The 14,793-nt window shown below is 35.8% G+C and overlaps 1 protein-coding gene across 2 annotated transcripts; it reads left to right on the plus strand.

The window, feature by feature from the left end:
- Positions 1–2,368: 2,368 nt before the first annotated feature.
- Positions 2,369–14,048, plus strand: thop1 (thimet oligopeptidase 1). Of its 2 annotated transcripts, none has more exons than XM_077202765.1 (13): positions 2,369–2,482; positions 3,179–3,385; positions 5,133–5,281; positions 5,580–5,687; positions 5,794–5,896; positions 7,175–7,335; positions 7,461–7,596; positions 8,528–8,894; positions 10,224–10,425; positions 10,513–10,699; positions 11,887–12,015; positions 13,470–13,606; positions 13,691–14,048. In XM_077202765.1, exons 1-13 carry the CDS (start codon positions 2,470–2,472, stop codon positions 13,850–13,852), a joined length of 2,061 nt encoding a protein of 686 aa, XP_077058880.1. In that variant the 5' UTR covers positions 2,369–2,469; the 3' UTR covers positions 13,853–14,048. The 2 variants fall into 2 exon arrangements, with proteins under 2 accessions (XP_077058880.1, XP_077058881.1); XM_077202766.1 differs by having other exon boundaries at positions 5,583–5,687.
- The last annotated feature ends 745 nt before the right edge of the window (positions 14,049–14,793 follow it).

Consider the following 14,793-nt stretch of genomic DNA (forward strand, 5'->3'; position numbering starts at 1 on the left):
TCTTCCAATTGTTTCTGCTGCTGCATTTTAAAATGTTTGAGTTCGCATGACTTAAATCTTGGTTAAATCCACACTGTGGTCAAATGGTCAAATCACTGCCTTATGAGAATGCAGTTTTGAGAATGCAGACAAATAAAATGAGCATCTTTTTGTTGATCATGTCAGAATCTAAATAGTTTTTCACACGTAATGTATCATTTTACTACTTTCTCAAGTTTATTTTTAATGATGAAATTATTTGAATGATCTTCATGAATTTTAATGGGTACAGTTGAATAGTTTTTTTTTTTCCCAATATCATCAAACTGTTTTTTTAATTATAGGTTAATAATGTCATCCAATCTATCTTCAAGATAAAAATCACTTTCACAAGCGAGTATTTTTAGTCATAACTCATTACCACAACATAACTATTTCAAACTTATTGATTCAATAGAAAAAGTTAATAATCTAAGGTTTAGGTTTCCAAGTGTGTAGATGGAAAATCACTGGGGGGAAAAAACAAATGCCAGAAATTACAGTTATCACTCATTGACTTGATAATCAGTAAGAATCAGTAATATTAAAAATGAAACATTTGTTCACAAATTTGAAGCTAAATGCACCAGTAATATTTACTTTTATTGTATAAAAGTTGCAAAGTTATTCACATAGTTTTTTTTGTGAATAGATAGATCATAAGCCCAATATAAGTAAAAAAAAAAAAATATATATATATATATATATATATATATATATATATAGTTCAATTCAAACAGAAATGAAGTTGACTGAATATATTTTTTATAAAGCCCTCAAATATATAATACATGAAATTAACCATTTCTTGCCATGAGGATTCAAGGTAGGCTACTAATCATATTGCCATAATAATACATCTTGTTTTCAATGACCGCTTAGGCCTACCAAATTGTATGAATCACCAATTGTGAAAATATTCAGTATATGTTACGTTGTTAATTCAGGGCATTTGGAAATAAATGTTTTCAGGAATGTCTTTTCTGCACATTAGGTAGATTACAGGTGGCATCAAAACAACAATTGTAAGTTACAATTATTTATGGGTGTTATGTAATTAAAAAAAAAAGTCTGTATACACATTCCGGCGTTTATATACAATTGTGTCCTCTTCAAGACTACTGCTGTTATGCATCAGTCAATGTCACATTGACTTTGCTGTTGTTACTCTCACATACAAAACCTGTAAAATAATATGATCCATGCATCTATTGCACAGAGTATTGTCCTGACACCTGATCTGACAGACTGTTAAAGGGTTTGACCAGTACATTCTCACCTCGCCAGCAGATGGCCACAGAACCGCAGAGATTATAGTCAGTGTCAGGTCAAATCATGTTTATTTATAGAGCGTTTCACAATATCATTTCGAAGTGTCACAGAGATGTTTCAGTGTGATGCATTGTCTTTAGACCCTAGTGAACATCAATGTCTTTGTGTGTAGCTACTCCGTTCCTATCAAGGCTTTTATGGAAGTCTGCAACGTTTTCATGAATTTTGGAAATATGATCTAGATTAGGGCTGTGGATAATGACTACTTTGATCTATATCATTCAAATAATGGACATATGCATTACACAAACTTTTGAGAAAAAACTTTATTAAGGGAAAATTGTTTGGGGTGGTGGAAAGTACTATTTAATTTTTTATTATTATTATTATTTTCACCGAGATATTGAAATGGTTTGTTTTAATTTCACGTTGTTTAATAAAATGCATTTGAAAAGTAGCAAAAATAAATCATGATGGCATAGTAAAAAAAAAAAAAAAAATCCCAATTCAGTTTTCATTCAGTTTGAGCTTCATTTAGCCTATCAAAAAAAATAAAAAAATAAAAAAAATAAAGTTGAAATCTGCCTGGCGTAATAAATAAATCAGCCCCTGGGGAATGCATAAAAGCTGACGAAACCATAGAAACCCATAAAATCACTGGTACAGAATTTCAAAAATGTTCATTACAAAATGATGAATGTTTAGGGTTTAGGACATGCAAGAGAATTGATTAAGTAGCCAATGAATTATTTAATAGGCTATTTAATATTTCATATCAGTTGAGAAGGATATTAGTTTTGATTGTAGAATTTTATGTTAAATCTAGTGCTATTGAGTTAAGATAGTTTTGATTGTAGAATTTTATGTTAAATCTAGTGCTATTGAGTTAAGATAGATAGATAGATAGATAGATAGATAGATAGATAGATAGATAGATAGATAGATAGATAGATAGATAGATAGATAGATAGATAGATAGATAGATAGATAGATAGATAGATAGATAGATAGATAGATATAGGTCAACAGCTCTGGTTATCATAAGGTTGCAGAAGTCTCCGACCAATCGTGAGGTCCACGGAGAGTCATGTGACCGGAGCAGGAAGAGTGACTGAGCGGCTATTAGATGTTCTTTGAATCGTCGCTGATACACGCGGTGTTCGTCTGACTGAGTGGAAAATGGCACCTACAGGTAAGTTAGCTACGCTAATCTTCAAGAGCACACATTAAACCGCTAAAATATAAGAAACTGAACATAACTGTCGGCTGTTTAAACGAAGCTTAAGTAAAACCGACATGGTGTTTGTAGCTCGTTAGCGCAGTGAGCTAGTATTCGGTGGGTCAGCTATGAACTTAGGTCAGCTGGTGCCGCTCGCCATCCGGTTCCGACAAGTGAACACACGCCTTTCGTCCCACAATGTCGGGGCCCACATTTCATATTGCCGGAGACTCATTTATTTCCATGATTTCTCCCTTTACAAACACATATCCTCAATATTCTTCTAACGCTCTCACTCTATTTATAATGCTGGCTCAACTTAATTAGATGTGTCATGTTCAAACTCATTAAACACCCTTAACAATATGATTCACACACTGTAACGAGCAGATATCAGTGTTTGTTTAGCGCGAAATGGGAACTCATTTATTAACGTTAACTTTACTTATCAAAGGTCTTTCTGAATTCACTGTATCATCACACGGTAACGTTAGAGGAATAACATCATTTACCTTTTCCACAATTTGGTGACAGAGAGCCTATGTTGATTTAGGAACAATACATTGTGATTTATTAACAGAACACCTTTTTAGATCCACATTTAAGTTCAATGTGAAGACTCATACTATTGTATTATTCAATCTAAGCATTGTCTTCTTCATTATTCAGGTGAAGTTGTGTTTGGCTCTGCGGATCGGGTCTGTGATGACAACCGTTTGCGCTGGGACCTCAGTCCTGACCTGATCCACCAGCTTACTGAAGAACTTATTGCCAAAACCAAAAAGGTGTATGACACGGTCGGCGTCCTGGACATAGCCAGTGTCAGCTATGAGAACACCCTGAAGGCCCTTGCTGATGTGGAAGTAGAGTACACAGGTAGAAATCAATTGAAATGTTACTATTATTATAAAATAAATATTGTTTTGGCTAATGAAAATAAACCCTGGGACCATCAAAATTTAAGGGTAAGACAAATGTGTTGTACACAAAATGATGTAAATATGATGTTTAACTTATTTTACACAACATTTACTGATATTTCACTAATAAATAAAACATTTATTGACAACACTTCTGTTATTTGGTTATTCGGTTGTTGTTTGTTTCAGATTACTTTTGCCCTAATAGTTCAGACCAGAGGTGACATTTACAAAGTAATATATACCAGGTTTTTCTATCTATCTAAAAGGCTGAGTGTGCAGAAAGCGGTGTTCAATGGTATACACACCATTCAGCACTTTTTGCATAATGAAATGCCGACCAGCCTGTGCACTTCCCACTGCGGTTCACCATTGTTAAGGTGTTGAATTATAAATGGTCCCTTTCCTTTCATTTATTTTCCTTTTTCTTCACATTGTTTATAGATAGATAGATATAATGTTGATGTTATGTTGAATTTTGAAGACTATGCATATAATCTAAAATGGGTATGAGGTATCGGCCAATAATCGGAATCTGTCGATAAAGGCGATATTTTCACTATGAATCACCCGTAATTCAAACCAGGGTTGTCAGGTCCGTGTTTTTTCCCTACACCAAACATTTGTAGCACACATCCCATCAAATAATTGCAAAGAGCTTTGTTACTTCTGATAAGAAACAAAGTCTCCGCTTTCAAATTCTCTCCAGTTTGTTATGAAATTCAAACAATAAATGGCTTTCCTTCCACTTTAATTCAAGTTATAACATGAAAAATGTCACTTAACCTTGTATTTACCTCAGGAAAAGTTAACCAATGTTCACAGTTTAGTTAGCCATAAAAACACTAGAAAAAGAGTTAATTATATATGCATGCTTGAATATTTTTGTCGTGAATACAAGCGTTTATATAAACTGCCTTATGTGCTAAATGAGTTGTATGCTTGTATCCCAAACATTTCAGTTTTTAGTTGTGTAATTATTATATATGATAAAAAAAAAATAACCTCTAATATTATATTACTATACCAAATGAGAGTGTTGCCTGTACAGTTTGAACATTAGTTGGGAGAGATTTCAGTATCGATGAATACATTTAGTATTTGTGTTATTTGGTGATTTAATACCATTGAAATGTCATAAATCTTAATAAGCAATACAGAACAAAAAAAAAAAAGAACAAAGATACAAATGAAATAGACCTACCTGAAAAACTTCAAGCACAAGATGGGCCTATATAGAAATACTACATAAATTGTACAAAGTAACCAAATGTACAAAAATCACTGCATAGTCTTCACTATGTAAATTAAATATAAATTTATACTTAGTTACAAAAGTGATTCAGTCAAGAGCAATGAGAATGTCTGATTAAAATGAAATGACAGACAGCAGCAGGTTTATTAGGCCGATAGGATGCTCTCGAAGATGGGCATTTTGACACTAGTGTGTCTTTGACTGTTCAAGCCCAAAAAGGCACCAAAAACAACTCTGTTCAAGAACCTTGCTTTCTGTCAGACACATTATACTGAAATTAGTCCTCTTTCGCTGCTTACTGCGCTTGAACGATTTAAAATCACTTGTTTTAAACTGCAAGGCTTAACGCATTCAAATAAGCTTTCATGATGGCGCAGCACGGGAATAGATAAGAGACGATCGTCCAAAATTATTTAAATTTACACTTCTTTTTTTTTTTTTTTTGCAGTCCAGCGGAACATGCTGGATTTCCCTCAGCATGTGTCCTCCTGTAAGGACGTCCGCACGGCCAGCACCGAAGCCGATAAGAAGCTGTCTGAGTTTGATGTGGAGATGAGTATGAGGGAGGATGTTTATCAGAGAATCGTGGCTCTAGAGGTGAGCAGGGACTGAGCACTAGCACATGTCTCTCAGGAACTAAACCCTAGTATCTCTCAGGGACTGAGCTAAGCTCTGAGAAAGTTGAGGAAACCTGTTAACTGACTTTACCAAATAAGTCACATAGTGTTGTTCCACCAGCATGTGCATAATTTGATTAGCCATGAATGATATAAAAACAGGTAAAGATGATGTAAGTGTAAGACACCTCCTCTAAACATCTCATCATCCCCATGATTTAATTTTACATTTTTATAGTTTTATTTTTGTTATCTTGTCTTTATGTTTGTTTTAACAGCAGAAGCTATCGGATGAGAGTTTGACTCCTGAGGCCAAGCGTTACATGGAGAGACTCATAAAGCTTGGGAAGAGAAATGGCCTCCATCTTCCCAAAGAGACGCAGGAGGTCAGATACTAAGATCTAGCTAAGATCTAGCTTTCAGTTTGCTGTGTAACAGTAGCGCAAACACTCTCTTCTAGCCTGTAACTGAGTTTTGTCTTCCCTGTAACAGGAGATCAAAAAGATCAAGAAAAAAATGAGCAATCTGTGTATCGATTTCAACAAACACCTGAATGAAGATACGACTTGCCTGTATTACTCTCGAGAGGAGCTTGGTGGGTGGGCAGAGTACTTTCCTTTCAGAGACACTGAAGATCAGATTTAGTGCCTCTATAAGGCATTTATGGACATTGTAATATTATAATTCAAATGTAATGTAAAGTGGGTGTAAATAATTGTTTATAACATAGTTTACCCTAAATGAAAAACACTGTATTTGCAATGTGCAACTTCAAAGCTAGTCATTTTAATTTAGTTAAATGTTACTATGCCAAAACGTAGAGAAATGTATTCAGTAATTTTTATTGAATTTTAGTTGATTTGATATTATTTTCTCACTTTGTTTGCTCTGAATCTGAGCATTAGTAAAGGGCATTCAAAGTAATTTTCCGTGTCAGGTCAGAAAGACTATTGATTTGTAGTGACCAAGACTTTTGTCGATGTGACAAAATTGAACAGAGCTGAATTTGTTATGCTAATTAGGTGAGAACTAAGAAAAATAACTACATTGAAGGTATTTTAGGGGTTCATTTGGTGCATCATTATTGTTCCTACAAAACAGTAGAAAAAAAGTAAAGAAATTATCCACAGGGACTCAAATGAATCTGTGAACCATTTATTTACATCAGGGCATTGACAAGAGAGTTGTACTCTCCAAGTACAACTCCAAGTACGCTCGCGAGCTACCAGTATCCATGTGGTGGATATCCATCTTTTTATAAAAACCTTTTTTGTCAAAACTTTATTTGAACTTGTACATGTTAGTAGATAACATGTTGCAAGACTCTCCTTTAAAACCTGGCCATCATTTTTAATGTTATTATTTTAATGTTTATGTAAACAAAAAAGTGCACATTGATGCTAATTTTATTTGTTATTTGCTGTTTTTCAACATAAAACTTGGTGAATTGATTTTGTGTAGTATTAGTACTTTTTGAACAGGATTCTGTTATAACCGTGATAATTTTGGTCACTATAATCATGAAATTAAATTTTCATGCCATTTTTATCTCGTGTTATCATGCACTATAAAATCAACTATAATAATGTATTTTTACAGTATATGATGCAAAGTAAAATTTCATTTAAAAAAAAAAACTTTCATTCTGTTCTTTTCTCTGACATTTAAGGGTGATGTATATAGGTCTACAAAAACTCTTTTAGGTCTAAAACAGTTTAGATGGTTGTTAATATGAAAGTTATGAGACATTATTTAAGAGATTTAAGTATTGTATTACATGAGTATCTCTCGGGCACTTTCATTTTTAAAAAGTAGCTCTCAAATGAAAAAAGGTTGGAGACCCCGGATTTACATAGACGATTTTTTGTTTTAGGTGGGCTCCCTGAGGATTTCCTTAACTCTCTGGAGAAAGATGAGTCTGGAAAACTGAAGCTCACTCTGAAGTATCCTCATTATTTTCCCACCATGAAAAAGTGCTTTGTCCCCGAGACACGGAAGAAGTTAGAGGAGGCTTTCAACTCGCGGTGCAAAGAGGTCAGACATCCCAGAAATCAACTGTAATCATAATTAGAATGCTACCCGAAAACACTGTGGGTGATGCTTTAAAATAATGCTAATGTATCATTTTAATAATGTTATTGTAATGATTCCCCTGGTAGGAGAACTCTGCTATTCTGAAGGAGCTTGTAGAGTTGCGCTCCAAGAAGAGCAGCCTGCTGGGCTTCAGCACACATGCTGATTTTGTGCTTGAGATGAACATGGCCAAGGCCTCCAAGAAGGTTGCAACTTTCCTCGGTAATGACTACTGTCTTTACATAGAAATGTACCAGATGTAAAAAGATGAGTCTCATACATACTATATACTATACTTATAGATATATAGACCTTATGTAGCCCCGCCCCTTTTCAGCGGTGCGCTCGTTGTCTTTTGACTTCCGGTCTGTATTTTCACAGCGATCTTGCATAGGTATGAATGAACTGCTCGTAAAAAAATTCCCGGTCGACATTTGTTAAGACATCTGCTTTACAATGCTTATGATAAACATTACAATGCTCATGATAACTTTTGTTAACTCTACAATAAGTAAATCCACTTCACCAGCTAATTACTCCTGGACAGCGATGCCATAGAAATATACAGAGCGACTCCAAAAACGGAAGTTCAAAGACAATATTCTAAGGATGACGGCGCCCACGTTTCTCTGGTGCATAAGGTCTATACTATGTATAAAATAGAGCTGAGATTAGAGCTGAAACTCTTCTAAAATGCTGTTATACTGAGTTAAAGCAAACATTTGAGAACATCTATTTATTTATTGTAGTACTTTTTTTTTTTTTAAACAAAAAGTTAATTTAAAAGTTTTAAAAAAAAATCTTCTTTTTTTTTTACAATAGTGTATTTGGTAACACTTTACAACAAGGTTCCATTAGTTAACATTGGCTAATGCGCTAACTAACAATGAGCAATTCATTTATAACAGTTCTTATTAACTAAAGTTAACAAAGATTAATAAATAAACAGCTGTTAATTGTTCGTCTGTTCGCTCAGGTCTACTAAATAATATTAAAAATCTTACATTTTAAAATCTTCCCGGTCTACTGACATTTGTTTTGATATCTGCTTCAAACATTACAATGTGTCATGATGGTGCATAAGGTCTATTTTACTACATTGTTGTGCAATTGTGTTTAACCCTTTGTTCTATTTTCCCACTGCTCACTTTAGAGGATCTGGCTCGTAAATTGAAGCCCCTGGGTGAGGAAGAGAGGGCTGTTATTCTGAAGCTGAAGGAACAGGAGAGCCAGAAGAGAAATTTGCCCTTCACTGGAGAACTCCATGCCTGGGACACGCGCTATTACATGACCCAGGTGGAGGAGACCCAGTATGCAGTGGATCAGAACCAGCTAAAGGAGTATTTCCCGATGGAGGTGGTTACCAAGGGCCTTCTGGACATCTATCAGGAGCTGCTTAATCTCACCTTTCAGCAGGTGGAGGGAGCACATGTCTGGCATGATGATGTGACGTTGTACTGTGTTAAAGACCGCTCCTCTGGCCAGGTGGTGGGCCAATTTTATCTGGATCTTTTCCCCAGGTAAGCACTCATACCTGGTTTCTATTGAAATTGTGCTTGTGGGGACCTGAAAATCTTTCATTCTTAAGAATACAATTCTTCTTAACTGCTATCTTTTTTTTTAAAGGGAAAATATGTATTTCTAAAAATACTTCTTAAGAATGTTATTTTATTTTTTTTATTTTTAAGATTACTTTCATAAGAATCGTAAATAACTTTGCTTAAATCCTAGATATTGAAGATAAGATATTGGGTTGTGTCAAATATATACATATTTGTAGTATGTATATATTTGAATTATCAATAATGTAAAGAATGATTGGTCATGAATCTGTGATGTAACTTTTTGCAGAATTCAAAATTCAGTAACCACTCTACAAAAAGGAGACAAATAGGGACCTTGTTTTTAATTATTTAATTACAACATAATTTTCAGCAGCGTTCAGCAGAAGTGAGAGCACCCGTACACAGGATGCGTACAGGGTGCATTTACTCTAGAAAGTGTGCAAAATCAATGCAACAGACCACTGTCTTGAGACAGACTCTTTAAAAAAAAAAAAAAAATACAGTTCTGAACTCCTGTCAAGCCAATCGTGGCGAGAACAGTGTGTTATGATTATTATGGTAATCTGCAGGCAGAGGAAATAAACTACATAAGAAGTTAGTAATGCACCAAAATATTTTTCTTTTTACCAAGACACACGAGGATGCATCGAGAGGTTACTTGTGCAGACTTGACACAGCCAGGTATCCCAGAATACATCTCTCATTAACCAGCAAGCGTCAATAGCAGAGGAGAACCCGCAAAATTTAAAAATACAACTGTAATTGTGTCACGAAATGTAGTTTTAGGAGTTTTTCAAGAGAGAAAGTAGTTTAAAGCTCGAATCTGTTCTTTATTTTTGCACCCGGGAACAATAAAAGTTGACACCATTATGACTAAATGTTTTCTTAGAAGTACCTAAGAAAGGTGGTATTTGACTCTGGTTAAGCATATCCATAGCAGACTGGGCAGAGTGGCATTATGGGATTTGAACTGTTCCTACCTGACTAGGGAAGATGTTTCCTCCTCTAGTCAGGTAAGGGCAATTTCAAAGTTTTTTTTTCTTTTTTTTTTTCTTCTACTGCATAGGCAGCCAAGTTTTATTGAAAGCCCATTTTGCTAGCGGTGAAGTGTCCCTTTAAGTTATTTCTTAAGAAGGTTCTGGTGAAACTGGCCCCTGTATCCTGAGGGTGGACAGGCAGCTTCAGTGTAGGATTTCTGAGATTTAGAACCCATTAATATCCTGAGCACAGAGCTTCAGTGGCAGTTCAGCTAGATTAATCGCTAATTCTCCATTATCTCTGTAGGGAGGGGAAGTATGGCCATGCTGCATGCTTTGGCCTGCAGCCCGGCTGTTTGCTCCCGGACGGGACCAGGCAAATGGCTGTGGCTGCCATGGTGGCTAATTTCAGCAAGCCCACCGCTGACGCTCCATCCCTGCTGCAGCACGATGAAGTGGAAACATACTTCCATGAGTTTGGACATGTGATGCACCAGCTTTGTGCCCAGGTCTGAATCAAGGCTTTCAGTGGTTTCATAGGTTGCAACTAATTTTCAGTGTGTGAAGATAAAATATGGATGTACTTTTTTGTTCAGACTGACTTTGCAATGTTCAGCGGAACTCATGTTGAGAGAGATTTCGTGGAAGCTCCATCTCAGATGTTAGAGAACTGGGTCTGGGAGAAGGAGCCACTGCAGCGCATGTCCAAGCACTACAAAACAGGAAACCCCATTCCAGAGGAGCTTCTGGACAAACTTATCAAGTCCAGACTTGCTAACACAGGTGACCATAGACAAAACAAACAGTGGTGGTCATTTTCACAGACGACAACTTGAACTGATCACCTGCTAGCTACAAGTCAACATGAAACAAAAGTTTGCACTGTAATTTGTCACACACTTTCCAAGTCTTATTTTGAATATTTCTGTTAAGGTGTTTTCACACTTGGTTCTTTTCAGGAGTCTTAGCGTGGTTTCAGGTTCACTTTCAGCAAAGGGCATGGTTTGCTAAAAATGTCCATTGTGACAAATCAGTCCCTTACTTGATTTCTCCATTCTAGAATTAGATGCTTCCGTACAAATTAGGGGTGTGAATCTTCACTGCTCTCATGATTAAATTTGATTACGATTATCATGTCACTCATTCGATATAATGATGCATTGCATCCTCAATTTTCAATATTACTGCACATGGCTACATTTTCGTCAATGAATACAAGCAGTCAGATACATGAACTCCCTTTTTATTTGATCTGCTCCAAGAAAGTACATTGAATGTAGCCAACATCAAACAAAAGTCCATGTCCGCATCGTGATTCATCGTAAAAACGATTAATTTCAACACCTCTAGTACAAATCAGCTGTTCATCATGGTGGCTGCTTTTGGAACATCTGGTCTCAACAGCATTTGTAGCAATGTCGTAGTAGTAATAATCTTTACAAATAAATATTTTTGTTAGTGAGGCACCTACAATTTAAGTGAATGAGATCAAATTTTGAAAGCTATAGTGTCAGCCTTCAAACACTGAACTGGACTAGATCCAAAAAGCAACAGTGTACGCAGGTCTGAGGCCACATTCCTACTTAATAGGACCAAAAATGGATCTGAGTACTCTTTCAGGGACAGGGGCCGGGAACATAAAGAGAACTTTTTCTTTTTCACTTGGTGAAACACTCTTAATGTTAGTCCAAAGGAATATTGTCTTTGTAAGCTGTTTATTTCAACGTATTAACACTGAAACGACTTTCCTTTTTGGCTGACATCGTTTATTCAACCCCAGACTCTGTTTTGGTTTGTAACACTTTTCACAATTTAAGCAAATCCTGCCCTACCTTGCAGAGATTGCTGTGGAAAAATGTCATCCAATATTCAGAGATTTCAATATCTATTAAGAAGTTAATAGTTTTAATAGTATCATATTAATAGTATTTCTATAATAATAGAAAACAAGTATTCTCCTTGTTTTTCAGGGTTGTTTAACTTGAGGCAGATTGTTCTGGCTAAGGTGGACCAGGCTTTGCACACAAAGAATGGCCTCGACGCGGCTGAGGAGTATGCCAAACTCTGCCTGGACATTCTGGGAATTCCTGCTTCACCAGGTAAAATTAGATTTGGGTCACGGCTTATACAACCCCAAATCAGAAAAAGTGGGGACATTTTGTAAAATGCAATAAAATCAAGAATATGTGATTTGTTCATTCTATTAAATCTTTTATTAGCTGACAAAAGTACAAGGAAAAGTTTTCCAATGTTTTCACTGACCAACATAATTGTATTTTGTAAACATGAACACATTTTGAAATGTCTGTTGTGGTCAGATGAGTCCATGTTTCAGCTTGTTTTTGGGAGAAAATGGACATCGAGTTCTCAGTCCCAAAGACGAAAGGGACCAACCAGACTTTCACCAGCGACAGGTGCAAAAGCAAACATCGGTGCTGGTATTGAGGTGCATCATTGCAACGGTATGGGTAACTTGCATTATTGTGAAGTTACCATTGACTTGATATGGAGGCATATATTTGGATCGTAGAGAGACATAAACTGCCTTCAAGATGACATCTTTCCTGGGAAGCAAGACAATGCCAGGCCTAATTCTGCACATACTAAACCTGTGTGGTTTCTAGACAAGCTGCACCATAGAAGGGATGTGCCTGCCTGTTTACTGCAGTCCCGATATGTCTCTTATGGAAAATGTATGACCCATCATGAAAAGGAGAATCAGGCAATGATGACCAAAGACTGTTGAGCGGCTGTCTTGAATCAGACAAGATTGGGCAAATATTCCACTAGCAAAACTCCAACAATTAGTATCCTCAACTCTCAAATGATTAAAAAGTGTTATTAAAAGGAAAGGTGAAGTGACACAGTGGTAAACATGTCTCTGTCCCAACTCTTTTGGGGTGTGTTGCAGCCATCAAAATCAGCATTTGTTCATATTTACAAAATACAATTATGTTGGTCAGTGAAAACATTGGAAAACGTTTCTTTGTGCTTTTGTCAGGTATTAAAAGGTGAAATAGAATGAACAAATCACAGATTCTTGATTTTATTGCATTTTACAAAATGTAACAACTTTTTCTGATTTGTGGTTGTAATAAAAATCTTTTCACAAAATGAACACACTGAGGAATTACTAGTTAATTGTACATATTACCACCTGGAATGAGGATAAGCACTTTAGTTTCATAATATGACACAATTTTCCTTTTTGTGTTGTTTTCTTTTTTCTTTTTTTTAGGCATAAAGGGATGATCAACCAAAATGTATTTTTGTTCTTAGTAATACAAAGCAATATTTACTTATACTGTATATTTATGCCATGCACAGTAATTTATACAATGTAATTTATAACATTTATACAATGACTTTCAGACTTTCACAATGTTGTTTAATATTATTTGACCTATAGCAAAATTGGCACATAATATAATGAATATTTGTAAATGTCATCTCTATTAGAAGAATTACATTTCTAAACTAATTTTAAAACTGAATGCAATTATTATTACCTCATCAATACCCCATTACCCCCCCCCCCCCCGTGCTCTTACAGGGACAAACATGCCTGCCACCTTCGGTCACCTGGCTGGAGGATATGATGCTCAGTACTACGGTTACCTGTGGAGTGAAGTCTTTTCTATGGACATGTTCTTCGCCCGTTTCAAACAAGAAGGCATCATGGACCCTAAGGTTAGCTTAACCTGCAGTGCTTGTGAGTCCTGTGCATAAATATGGCTTTTGTATGTCTGCTCACGTTTCTGTGTTGTTGAACAGGTGGGTCTGGACTATAGGAAGTGTGTTCTGAAGCCTGGAGGCTCTGAAGATGCTGCTGACATGCTGAAGAAGTTCTTGGGGAGAGAACCCAAGCAGGATGCATTCCTCCTGAGTAAAGGACTCACGGCTGATCTGGAGTCCGGGACGCCCTGTGCCTGCTGACTGCCTGAAAGTTAGGCTAAGCCGTTAAAGCCTCAGACTGATACCTCCTAAACAAATCCCAAAAAGCTCTTCACTAATCACACTTTCTCCCAACCCTGCACTTGTGCAAAGAGCTTTCACTATGGATGTTTGAAGCATTGTTTTAAAATTGTATTGAAATATGTCCAAAAAACAAAAACAAAAAATCTCCAAATTACACTCTTGTTGCGTTTTAACTGTTTTCTTCGGAGCTTATTGAATCCCCTATGGAAAATGCCAAGGCACTGCTTCAGTGCACTCATAACACATAATTTGGCTGATGTCACACATGGGATACCAGTTACATGATTCACAACAGATCCCTAGGAAAGCACTAACTTAATATTGGATGAATTTCACCCCAAAATCTAAAGAAATAAAAACAAAAAATATATTTTGCATAAAGTAAATTAAGACATATTAAGCACATTTGCCCCCATAAATAAATTAATAAATACATATGTATAAATATTCTTACAAACACAGAATTAACAAATAAATACTGTGGTGGCCAAAATTATTAGAACGGTAAGATTTTTAAATGTTTTAAAAGAAGACTCTCCTGCTCACCAAGGCTTCATTTATTTGATCCAAAAGACAGCAAAAAAGGTTATAAAAGTTATTTTAAATTGTTAAAATATTTCAAAGAAATTTAAAATGTAACTTATTCCTGTGATCAAAGCTGAATTTTCGGCATCATTACTCCGGTCTTCAGTGTCACATGATCCTTCAGAAATCATTCTAAGATGCCGATTTGTTGCAAAAAAACAACAACACTTATTCATCAAATAATCCTGAAAATAAAATGTACACAACTGTTTTCAACATTGATAATAAGAGCAGCAATAATTCTTGAGCAGCAAATCGGCATTTTAGAATGATTTCTGAAGGGTCACTATGACACTGAAGACTGGAGTAATCAT

This window comes from Siphateles boraxobius, unplaced genomic scaffold (assembly GCF_051911475.1).
Source record: "Siphateles boraxobius isolate OS27281-9 unplaced genomic scaffold, OSU_SipBor_1 5, whole genome shotgun sequence".
Lineage (NCBI taxonomy): Eukaryota > Metazoa > Chordata > Actinopteri > Cypriniformes > Leuciscidae > Siphateles > Siphateles boraxobius.

What these genes read in the sequence shown, in the direction of transcription:
- thop1 (XM_077202765.1), top strand. An exon ending in TGTGGAAGTAGAGTACACAG is followed by an intron (nt 3,386 to 5,132) that starts GTAGAAATCAAT and finishes TTTTTTTTGCAG; the next exon opens with TCCAGCGGAACATGCTGGAT. An exon ending in GGGAATTCCTGCTTCACCAG is followed by an intron (nt 12,016 to 13,469) that starts GTAAAATTAGAT and finishes GTGCTCTTACAG; the next exon opens with GGACAAACATGCCTGCCACC.